The following is a 12,102-nucleotide window of genomic DNA, read 5'->3' on the forward strand; positions in this document are numbered from 1 at the left end:
CACATGCTAACATTAGCATGCTAACATGCTCACAATATCAATGCAAAAATGCTGATGTCTAGCAGGTTTGTTTACCATGCTTACCATCTTTATCATGTTAGCATGCTAGTAATTGCTAATTAGCACTAAACATAAAGTACAATGAGGCTGATGGGGATGTCATTAGTTTTGCAGGTATTTAGTCATAAACCAAAGTATTGGACATATTAGGAATTTGACTTGACAGTAGCACTAGATGAAAAGTTAAGGGATTACCAGAGTTATTGTAATTTAATCTATCAGGGACATGAATGTCTGTACCATATTTCATGGCAATCCATGTAATAGTTGAGATATTTCAGTCTGGACCAAACTGATGAACAAAAAACCAAATGACCAACCAACACACACTCATGGAACCGCACTGCTAGCATGGCTAAAAATGATGTAAAGACTGGGGCGTTATACATGAGGTCATGTTTTTTCACCACATATCTATCATACCCATAACCCTGCCAATACCATCAACCTGTATCCTAGAAAATTGCTCTTGTCAGCGTAATACATTGGCAATATATTGATGCTGCTGTCTAAAAAGAAATCCATACCATGTATGAGATTTACATTTGAGGTCAAAGTGTTTTGAATGTCTATATCCTCTTTCCTTTCTTATAGGACATTATTTATTTTTGCTATGAACGCGATGCAGTTTAGTCCCCTGCAGTCGTTAACGCGCCGCCTTTTAGCTCACATCCAGAATCATGCCTGGCCACATAATGACTTGCGGTGTTTGTGGGCACAGCATGCCAATTGCTCCTGGTAGGTGATTAATGACCAACAGGTAAGGTTGTCATGGTAACCTGCCCGCCTGAGCCACTATAGTAACAGCAGTCAAAGTGAAGGCTGTACATTGGATTCGCTCACATTGGCAATTCATGACCTTCAGATATAAGCTAATATCCTTTTTCTCAACATCTTCGTCTCTGTCTTTTATTGTATTCATCCATTTCATCCATCTCTCCCATTTATCTCACTGATCATGCTCTCCCCTTCTCTCTATCCATCCTCCCACCCTCTCATCCTCCGCCCCTCGATCTTTTACATTTCTCTCTTCTTCCCCGGTTCTTGATAGTCCATCCTTCTCTCTTTCCTGCCTGTCCTGCCTCTCTTTCTTGCTTTGTCTGAGATCCATTTGTGCTGCATTAGGCAAGATATGCTGAGAGGGAGGGAGAGAGAGAGAGAGAGAGAGAGAGAGGGGGAAGATAGAAAGAAGGAAGACATGGAAAATGGATAGTGTCTGAGCTTTGCATTATAATGGAGAACTGTCTCAAGGCAGATTTACCCTGCCTTTAAATGATGCATCTATCTGCATTTATTCACCCAACTGTACGCCCACCCAGCCTATGCGCTTTTATTCCTCTCTCTTATGGGAATTTAACCTGTCCCTATTGTATGTCTGTGTACTGTTAAATATTTGTAATGGTAATTTGTTTTATTTGTTTCGCAGCAGGTTTTTTTTTATTGTGTGTGCAAGTAATTTCCTCTAATGGATCGTGTTTCTATTGTCTTGGAGTTGGGAAGTGTTTTGTGTGTCAGAAGGGGTTGCGGTGCCTTTGTGTGCACGGAGGGGGAGGAGGGACGGTCCCATTATTTAACCCAAGCCATCAGTCACACTCAACAAGCCTATCATATAGGACCATTCAGAGACTGTGCAGGCTAAAGTTAGCGCTATTATCTGCCTGTCACTGGCTAGCTGTGTTGGGGTCCCTTGTGGAAAACCAATTGTATGAGTGAATGCCTTGCTGCTCACGTTGTCAAGCTCCAGGGATGCGCGCCGTGCCTTAAAAGAGCACTCTCCATTTACCTTCAGTTTTTCACACCTTTCAACTTGCATTAGAAAAGCATGATTTTGACATTTCAGATGTGTTTAGTATTATAAAATTGACCGCTCAATTTTAAACCATCAGCAAGGTTTGGAGGCCCAACCAAGTGGAAAATATCTTTAACTTTAGAGGGAGAAGATCATCTCAGTTTTAATTATCTCAGCTCATCTCCTAAGATTTTCGAGTGAGTGCTCATCACTCAAACTGTATGCAGACAGTGTGCTTGATTAATATTCATTTTATATGAGACACTTCATTTGCATGAACACACTGTCTGTCTCATAAAAATTACCAAGCCCTCCCCGCTGGTGTGATAAGCATCTGGACATGAAACAGTTGAAAATCAGTTGAGACATGGTACTTAACCCGGCAACACGATCCCATTTCATTACATAGTGTTTCGTGGGAGGGCTTCAAGCAGGCGTGACTAGTAACATCATACTTAGTATGCCTCCATCAGATAACATTGGGGATCAAGTTTCCTTTTTTTTGCATTTGCATTGTATGGAACGCCTCTGGATTAATGGAAATCATCTTTGGTTTCCTCAGGTCAGGAAGTGACAGATGGAGAAATGCCTTCAGGTGCATCGGTGTGATGGCTATCTCAGCAGTTATGTCAGGGTAACAGAAATGAGTGTGCTGAAGCAATTCAATGAGGTTTAGAAGTACATATATGAAACCCTATGAGATTAAAAAGAATTTATGGCATGGCTGGGAGGGGAGGGAGGACTCCAGTCGAAAACACAGGGCATAGAATTAGGGTTATGCGTGCAGTTGTGTGTGAATGTGTGTGTATGGGCGTCTTCTGTTGAAGATGGTGTTAGGGCGAGAGGTGTATGTGTTATTTGAAGATGATTGAATGTGATAGGAATGTATCTTGTGTCTTATATTTTTCATTTTGTGTATGCGGATGAATTAATGTTTTATGTTAGCTTGACACCATCCTAGGATAGGATAGGCATATATTATTTTGCACATCAAGGTATTATTGTGTATCTATGTTGGTAATAGATCGTAAGCAAAGCCCCATAGTGGAAAGCATGACATTAAATGGAGATAATTATAAAACAAAACAAAAAAAAGAAAGAAATGAGAGTCCTGAATGTGAAGAAATTAATTCCCAAAGGAGTTATCCATCATTAGAAAAATCCTTAATTTTATTTTAGAAGCATTGTTTGTCTGTTTCGGAGTGAATTTGAAATGTTGAGATAGTTTGTAATGGCAAAACACTACTGGTGAGGACATAACAGTATACTGTATGAGGATATACTACACCTTGATATGGAAACATTCTGCCATATCATTTATTCTTCAGTGTCTATCTCTTTAATGTTTGTGGTTATATTGAGATCAATGATGAACTATTTTACTACAACATTTCATTTATCAAGATATTCGCGTTGATGTGTTGAAAGACATTAAGTCGTCAGGCATTTAATTAACTGTTTAAAGCGAAAACACTCTCACCTGTTAATTTGATCTATAAATAGTTTCTCAATTGAATTTCCAACAAAGTCAATATTATATATATTGTGATATATAATGATATTGCAATATGAAACTTCCTTTACTACAGTAAAACATTTGACCTATATTGCCTACTTGTAACAACAGCACTCAATCTGTACCACTAAAATCTGTTGTAATACACCATCACATGATGTTTACCAGTCCATAGAAACATGGGCCAACGGGAAAATGGAAAGAAAAAACAACAACATTCAGATTCATGTATTATATTTGACATTTCAGTGGAAACAGTAAGAGTAAAGCATTTCTTCTTAATCTTAATAATTTTTTTAGAATGTGCTCGGCTTGTTCCTTTTGACCAAGAACAGGCTTCAGTGAAGCTGCTCAACAATCGCAGTAGAGAGACGGTGAGTCACATGTAAACTTGTAGTTGTATATTTAAATATGAAAAGAATATGTAAAAGGCATGTAAAACAGTTGGCACACTGTATTTTACTTCTGGCAAACTCTCTTGCACTCAGGAGTTAAAGGAGGAAATAAAGGAAGCCAGAGACATTTTTTTTTTCCAGTGCTGACACAAGACAACGGAAAAGTTGACCAGGCTTTTATGAAATATGTGAAATGTTCTCTCACTTTCCATGAGAGAAGTAAGTAACTGTAGTGGTGACAAGTGGAGGACCAAATGCCAGGGCACACAGGTGTATTGTTATTTTCCTTTTTTCAGTACAGAATTTATTAAGGTTTTGCAGCTCCTGCTAAATATTTTTATCAAGTGTTGTGTCATTGACAAAGCAGTCACACAGCATGCCTAATTACAACATAACACATTTGACTCTCACCCGATTGGAGAAGCAGGAGCGTGTTATCAATGTCAAGATAGCGGTAGGTGTTTAGTAGTAAATCAGTAAAGCAAAAACATCTTTCTTGTAGCTTTTAACACTGAAATCTTGTATTAACAGGGAGCATTTTCAACACCTTTCCAGAAAGGTGTTTTTGTTATTATCAACATCACCGTAGATGAATAATGAATGTATATTTAAATGTACTAAAATTGTACCACGTGTCAGAAAAGTTTCCATGTATTTTCTTTGGATTTTTTAAAATCACAGTCACTCATAAGCCCTTTAAATACAGCCCTTAATTTTGGATCCAACTTAAATCAAGCTAACAGGTTCCATTTCCCTCAACGGTATTTGTCTCTCATTTGTCTTTTTCTTTCCGGGTTTAGTTTCTGTCACGTGATTGCTGCGAGACAACATCCCCCCCCACCACCACCACCACCACCACCTCCACCCATCAACTACCTCTCTTACCGTCTATATCACCCAGCTCCGTTTTGCTTTCAGTGGATAGAAAAGTCAATTAATTAAAACTGTCAGGAATCATTTGGGCCCCTTCGGCACAGTCAAGATTACTAAAATAACAAAAACAACAACATCACCCATTAGAAAAAAAAAAAGTTTTTCTACCGAAACATTAGAGGAAGTTATGAAGAAATCTCCTTGATGTGGCTGAGAACAGACGCTCAGCCCGCTAAATGTTGGCCAGCTTATCTAAGGGAGGTATCCTAAATCCCCCTCAGAACAAGTACCCTTGAAACGTCAGCACCGTAATGTATCATAAGGCTCCTTCTGGAATACAAGACGAGTTGGCAGTGCTGGACTACCGCTCTGTCTCTTTTTTTTTTTTTTTCTTTCATTTTTTTCTACCTCTTTTTTCTTTTTCTTTTTTTCTTCATTGAACTGGGTCCAAACCCTCCTCATATGTATTTTATGATGTGTTCTTTTGGCGGTTGATAGCAGTTCTCTACCTAAGCCCACATGTTGTTTTTTTTTGTTTTTTTTTATTTGAGAGCAAATTAACAACTGTGATAGTGAAGTGTTTTTCATTTTATGAGATAATTTTCCAAGGAACACCTGTGCAAGTAGTCTCTGCTTTATCGGTTATGCTGTGAGATATGGCGGATTCCAGCACAACCATACACACACACACACACACACACACACACACACACAGATGGATGCACACAGTGATACAAAGGAAGTTCTCATGGTCTTCCGCCATAGAAGCAGCCTCTATCTATAGCAACATTCTTCCTGCATTTTTGTGACAGTTCAAAACCTGCAGAAAAAAAAGCCAACAATCATACCACAGAAATCAGTGTTAGCTTGTCTCGTCTCATAAAATATTTTCAGTACCTTCTTGTATCTTTGCCTCCTTTTTTGAGTCTGCATCTCTCCTGCCAGTTTAGAAATCATCCCACTGTATAAACTCCAGGGCCTATTTGCCGCTTGGACAGTGTATTTGAATGTGATTATTTCTGGAATAATGTATTTTTTTTTTTTTGTCAAGGGAGTCACAGTATCTGATTTGGTGTCATATTTAATTTAGCTCTCCTGCAGCTGTCAGAGCGTTTTATTAAAAGCGCTGTTTACTCACAAGCGTATTCCTTTGATCACATGCACTCTTTCACATTGCTATTTTAACGTCTTAAAAGCTCCTGCCATCATACATCTACAGGAAGGAGTGAAGTCAACAATCGATTGGTTCAGACTAGTTGTTCAGGCTTCAGTTTTGCTCCTCTCATGGTGCCCGTCTCACTATATAACCTCTTAATATTGTCCAAATGGTCTGTTTATGCAGTGGCTCATGATAGGCTTGCTGTCCTTCTCTTAAACCCATTAATATCTGCTCAAAAAATCGGATTACTCTAATCTAGGATTTTTTGAATTGGGATTAAGCGCTAGATTATGAGATGGGGACATGTCACTGCACCCAAAAAAAAAAAAAAAATACGGTGACATAGGATAAGAATACGTACAGAGACGGATGTGGAAAGGGCAGAGATGTATTTAAATTTAGTGTCGGTATAACTTGAGATTCTGGTGTCAGCTTCCCCAAGTGCCTTGTCCTTCCATTCCGCGCTCACATTTTGACCTTTTGTAACCAGATTTTCCCATGTCCCACAATGGTATTATCTCCCAGCAATATTAAATGCAGTATAGAATGCCTAATGTGCAAGGATAATGCTTGTGTAGAGGATAGCTGCATTGTGTGCACTCTTCTGACTTGTATCATTTTGCAGAGATTATACATCTGCAGCAGATCGTGGCTGATAGTGGATAATAGAAGGGTTCAGATGGCCTAATCATTAAAGCTGACTTAACCTTAATATCATGATATGGGTTTGATGGGGATAATCTTAAGAATCTTATTGGAATATAGGCAGTCACATATTTTTATTTTTTTTTTTATCCTCCCTGTTTTATATATTCATACTTCACTTAAAGGATATGAGAGTTGCAAATTTTCACACGCCGTTTTTGAACGGTTCCTCATTCGACACATCCTAAGTGTTAATCTCACAGCAGTCACAGGCCAACACTTTATAAATCACATCTGATTTTTGCATGGCATTTTATGTTAACTAGCAATAGCTTAGCGATGACTTCATCCTGTGTCGGGAGTTCACCGGTGACGGCGCTCTTAGAGGAGGGTCAAGGGTAGCCGTGGCTCATTCGTCTCTGCACAGTATGTCTTGTTAGCCGTTTTTTTTTGACTGGAATTTTAGAGTGAAGCCTGCGAGCACAGTAGTCGTTCCTTAAGTCGCACAAATACATTCACAGGTGCAAAACCTCAAACTGTGAAGTTATGGATCATGCCCACAGGGAAGGGAAAACACCAGCGCGTTTCTTATGTCAGTTACCATCAACCCTTGCAAGAATACACACAAATTCTGGTGCAAAGACACACAATACATATACTCCCCGCTCACACAGCTCTCCACCGAAGCCCAAAACAGTGTGTGCTTCATCGCTCCCTCCTTGGCTCTCTGTGGGGGTGATTTGTTGGTAAGGTGGGGGTGTTAACACTTCGGTGAGCAAACAACAGAATATCCAGAAATACATTTCGTGGGTTTCGCACTGTCTTAGTGTCTGGTTGATCACACTCGGTTTGAGTTCGGCTGACTGGAGATCGAGCAACTTGCACAGAGTCGCTCCATGACAACTTGAAACCCACAATACCATAAGGACTGTGCATAAGGATGACAAAGCTATGGTGCATCCATCTGTTATGTTTCTTACTGGAGAATACACTCTATTGTTCCTGTGAAAGAAGGAATCACCAAGATAAAAAAAAAAAAGTTCTCCAGAATTTAGAGGTCCTAACCCTCATTCACATGAAGTCTACCGTTCAGCTAACATGTATGTGTTTTTTTTTCATGATAGATACTGGACGACATCTGGCATCAGTTCAACGCGACTTGTGCTCTTGCGGAAAGCGTGGCGCAGTGGAGGGAAGCGTGCCATAAAGGAAGCACCCGATTCAGGCGTTTGCCAACTAAAGACCGAGTACTGAACTCAACTGGGACCTTCAGCAGCGGGCGGTAAGAGGAGGAGGCCATGTGGACCGCACGCCTGCTAGTCCTCGCCAGCCTCTTCGCACCAGCCGCTCTGGGTGAGTTAGACTGATGAAGAACAAGTGTGTGCTTGTGTATTTGCGTCGACGTGGGCGTGCAGATGTGGGCACAAAACATGCCCTTTGCATTTTGTGACTGGCGTGATTTGAAGCTGTATCAGAATTTCATCCTTCACTATTTAAGTGCCAGCTTCTGTCAGCCAACTGCGATAAAAGCCTCTGACTTTATGTCTGTCTTGTTTTTCAGCGTCTAGCTAATTAGCAGTTTTTTTTTTACTCTCCAAACTCACTGGAACTTTTTTTTCCCCTCTACACTTTGCTTCTTTGCTTTCTCTGTCTGTTACTTTCTCTGATTTTTCATCTATTTTTAGATATGTCCCTCTTTCTCCTGGCTCCATCTCTTGCTCTCCTGGCAATAAAAAATGAACTGAAATTACTTTCAAAGAATCATTAACACTGCTTTGGCTTTGTGGCGCACGTTTAGCGTAGCGAGAATTGCAGGAGGAGTCAAAAAAAAAAAAAAAGAAAGACTTCTTTTATCATTTCACGCATTAAGATCTGAAGATTAATTTGCAAGGTCTTTCTTTTCCCACGTCACGGTAAACGGAGACCAGTGTAGTTTTGCAGTGTTTCCCTTTGGCCTCTGTGGATTGTTTCAGAGGCAAAGCAAATGAAGTCATTTAAATTCAGATTAAAAGAAGTCAATGGTGGTGGTCGGGTGGTTTGTGTGTGTGTATAGAAGTTTGTGTGTGTGTGTGGATGGGGTGGTTGGTCACAATCAACTAGGGTTTAGATGTAAGGAGTGTTGGGAGTGGGGCAATGGCCCATAAAAATGTTAATTTGATATGGCTAAAACCATTAATGGGAAATTTGAAGCTAATTGAATTGTTTTTGTGCTGTGATATCCGCACAGGGTGGTTGCGACCGGGTTCATCATCCAGCGCTAATGAAAGCACACTTCTCCGGCATTGTTAGTTTTGCCTTAATGCTCAATACAAAGAGGTCAGGTGACAGCAGCGTGTCATGACATCTCTCCTCATGGAGCTCTACTGACCAGTGCATTGAGACATTATGAGGCAGTTGATGTAGTGCTAGTCAGCCGAAAGAGCAGATGAGACTGACTTCAAGGTGCAACAGTCAAACTGAAATGTTCTCCATGTCATAATTCTAATCATGGAGTAACATTCAGGTTTTGACTGTCTTGTTATTTGCCATCATCACAACTGTAGCCACACAAGAGAGCTGCTGATGACTCAGCAGCTGTTCAAATAACATGAATTAAATGTAACATCTAGTGTGAAGTAGTTACATTAGCTTGCTAGCTTCCACTTTTTAAGTGGAATACAAACTAAACAGAACGATGGGTCTTCCCACATATTTAATCTTGTAAAAACAGAGAGTCAGACATTTTAAATCATGAATGGTTCATAGCTAATGTTATGCTGGCTTTTTGAAAAAGTGTAAAAAAAAAAAAAAAAAAGTCTTATCTCAATGTGCATAGGCTGTACAGGTCTATGATGTGCTCTAGTCAAGCACTGCACCACAGAAGTTGACAGCACTTCTCCTAGCAATGCCAATCTTTATATCAGTCAGCTGCTGCCATGGGAAAAGCCCTCCTAGAGGCCTGAAGCTTAAGTATTGTCTCCACATATATGTACACAAACAGCAGAAGTACTACCATAGATAATATTCATGTGCCACATCCCATACACTAAAATCACACCAGAAATAAAAGAATATATATGTTTTTTAAAGTTAGTAAGTCTAGTACTGCATCCATCAAGTATAATCATTTAGAGGAAACGTGGCAATGCAGTTCATTGAGTGCACAAACATTAAAAATGGAAAATATACACTGGCTGTCTTGTCATTATTAGTTTGTATTTCCTTCCACAAAAAGGGAGGAAAAATTCCAATTTCAGTTCAACTTAAAACAGCTTTCTGACTTCTGAAAATAACTTGAGATGAACATGCATAGAAAGTTCTCATACTCAGATATTTATTGGCAGGAGATTTGAAACATGAAAAAAAAAACAACCCTTTTTGAAATATATCCACAACAATATTTCATGCAGTGTTGTTGGTGGGTTCATTTGTACACCAGTTTGAGTCTTGGAAAATGTAAAATTTCTTCCTGTTGTGTCTCAAGATTTGTCTCAAGATGTCTTGAACTATTACTAGTCGTTGTTCCTGTGTCAGGAGAGCTCTGGGACCCCAGTTGCTGATACAGTAATAGCTGTTTTACCTGCTTTTATTTAAAGCATATAAAACACTCACCAACAGATACACATACATAAAGTATTAGGAGCAACACAAAGGCAAGCATATCTATGCATAAACAACCATATGTAGAGTGGATCGCTTGTGTGTGGTCGTTGTTATTGGTCTGTACTGTTTTAACCTCTCGACCTTGTATTTGATTCACATTGACTCTAAAGTGCCGCCTACGACGGACGTGTCAATCAAGCAGCACGTAAACATCTCTTCAGTTATCCACATGACTCTTCTGTCTGTCTAGATCAGACGCTTTTTAGCTGCACCTTCAGACGCGGTTATTTCATTAAAGTGTTCCAACCAGAAATCTGTTGTTCACAAACACCATTGGAACAAAAAAAAGCATTAAAGGATATCCTGGGATGGAAGAGATGGAGCACATTGCTACCCCATGGGCTGGATGAACAGTAACTGTAGTACACCCAGCCTCAGCCAATTAGAAAGTGTCATGAGGGATGGATGTGAAGCGGTTTAAAGAAGACGGATGTCTGGGATGTGGCTGAAACGTGTTCGGCACAGATACTCTGCGACAGTCAGTTTATTCAAAGGAGAAAAAAAAAACCAGTGTGTTATTGCATGTTTTACCCCATTTACTACAAATCTCATAAACTATATATACAACCCTGTGTGTGATTCGAAATCCCCCTCTCGTGATGAAAAATAAACTATTCACGTTTGCACAGAGCTCTTTTTCCACATACATGGATGTATAAAGAGAACTGGATACAGAATCGGAGGTGGGACCCTGTTCATTCCTGTGAAAGTTGCTCAGTGGCGCATGAAGCCAGAAAAGTCATTTCCCACTGTAAAGAAATGACCCAAATGAAAACATACTGCACACACTCTATTGCCCCTATGCAACATTTCTCCATCTCCTACGCTGCCATTATTTTTGGCAAAAGCTGTTTTTGTTAAAAAGCTGTTTGAACCATTTGGAAAACCCGTCTTCTGCAATGTAGGCATGATTTGTAGTAAATGGGCTAAAACACCTACACAGTCCTTGAAATCAATCATTCTGCTTTGTTACTCATACTCCAATAATCAATCACTCATTGATCCCATAGGAATAGTGACATCAATCTGACGAACGATCCAGTCGCCGCCTTTCGGTGCCGCAGTTAATATCTTAAAGGAAATGCATTTGAGCATAGGGGACTTGTTTGGACCTGCTTCTCAAACAGCAGCTTAAGTTATTGACATCTCATGTAAATAATTTGCCAGAAAAGAGAAAAAGCAAATCATTTCACACCCAACCCCGAGTATGATGCTATAAACAGACAAGGCCAGATGTTGCCAGCGAATTGTTCCGCAGCTGGGGAAGCTTCAGTGGGAATATTCACCACAATGTCATTGTGCATGTTTCTCCCTGAGAGTGTTGGAAATGTGTACTCCAGGGGATGCTGGCCTACTTTTAAATGGTAATCTATAGTCCCTTTTTTTTTTTGTCTATATACAGTCAGGCACAGGCATGCAGAGGCACACATGTGCACGGATGAATGGCGTTAAGCTGTTTCTATTGACACACATACCAAGTTTCACATGTAATTTTCACAGCATTCATGCAGAAAAATGCACATACCGTGTTAGCTAAGAATCTACCATTGAAGCTACACGGCGTCCTGTCCTTTCTTGTCTTTATTTGTACATCAACACCTACCCGACTGTCTGACACTTTGCACTTGTCTGAAAATGAGGAATATTTCTGGACAAGTGTCACAACGGCAAGATAAAAACACTCAATGAGAGAATGTAACTTAGCGATGTGAATGTGTGTGTGTGTGTGTGTGTACAGTTACTGTGTCTTTTGTTTGTGTGTGCCTGCAGGCTTCTGTAAGTATAGCTACAAAGTCAAGCGAGATTAGAGCAAAGTTCTATCACAGACGCTGTCACCGGGTTGAAAAATAAGTAAAACGCATCCTTGTCATTGTTTTGGTCACAGTGAATAACAATAGAAAAGCAATGCCCCAAAAGCCCTGGCCATGCCTGAGCAACACATTAATCATGCGTTTCTGTGGATGTAAAATGCTCCAGGAAGGATTTTATATTCATTCCACTCAATACCACCCCATGGAATCGG

At 39.9% G+C, this 12,102-nt stretch overlaps 1 protein-coding gene across 9 annotated transcripts in view; it reads left to right on the forward strand.

Annotated features, from left to right (window-relative positions):
• Positions 1-12,102, forward strand: part of LOC137174134 (adhesion G protein-coupled receptor L3-like) — a 245,605-nt gene that overhangs the window by 77,953 nt on the left and 155,550 nt on the right. For all 9 annotated transcript variants that reach the window (XM_067579248.1, XM_067579249.1, XM_067579247.1 and 6 more), the window contains one exon: positions 7,562-7,790. In XM_067579248.1, coding sequence (XP_067435349.1) covers positions 7,736-7,790 — 55 coding nt within the window. In that variant the 5' untranslated portion in view covers positions 7,562-7,735. The remainder of the gene's footprint in view (positions 1-7,561; positions 7,791-12,102) is intronic.

This window comes from Thunnus thynnus, chromosome 22 (genome assembly GCF_963924715.1).
Source record: "Thunnus thynnus chromosome 22, fThuThy2.1, whole genome shotgun sequence".
In the NCBI taxonomy this organism is placed as follows: domain Eukaryota; kingdom Metazoa; phylum Chordata; class Actinopteri; order Scombriformes; family Scombridae; genus Thunnus; species Thunnus thynnus.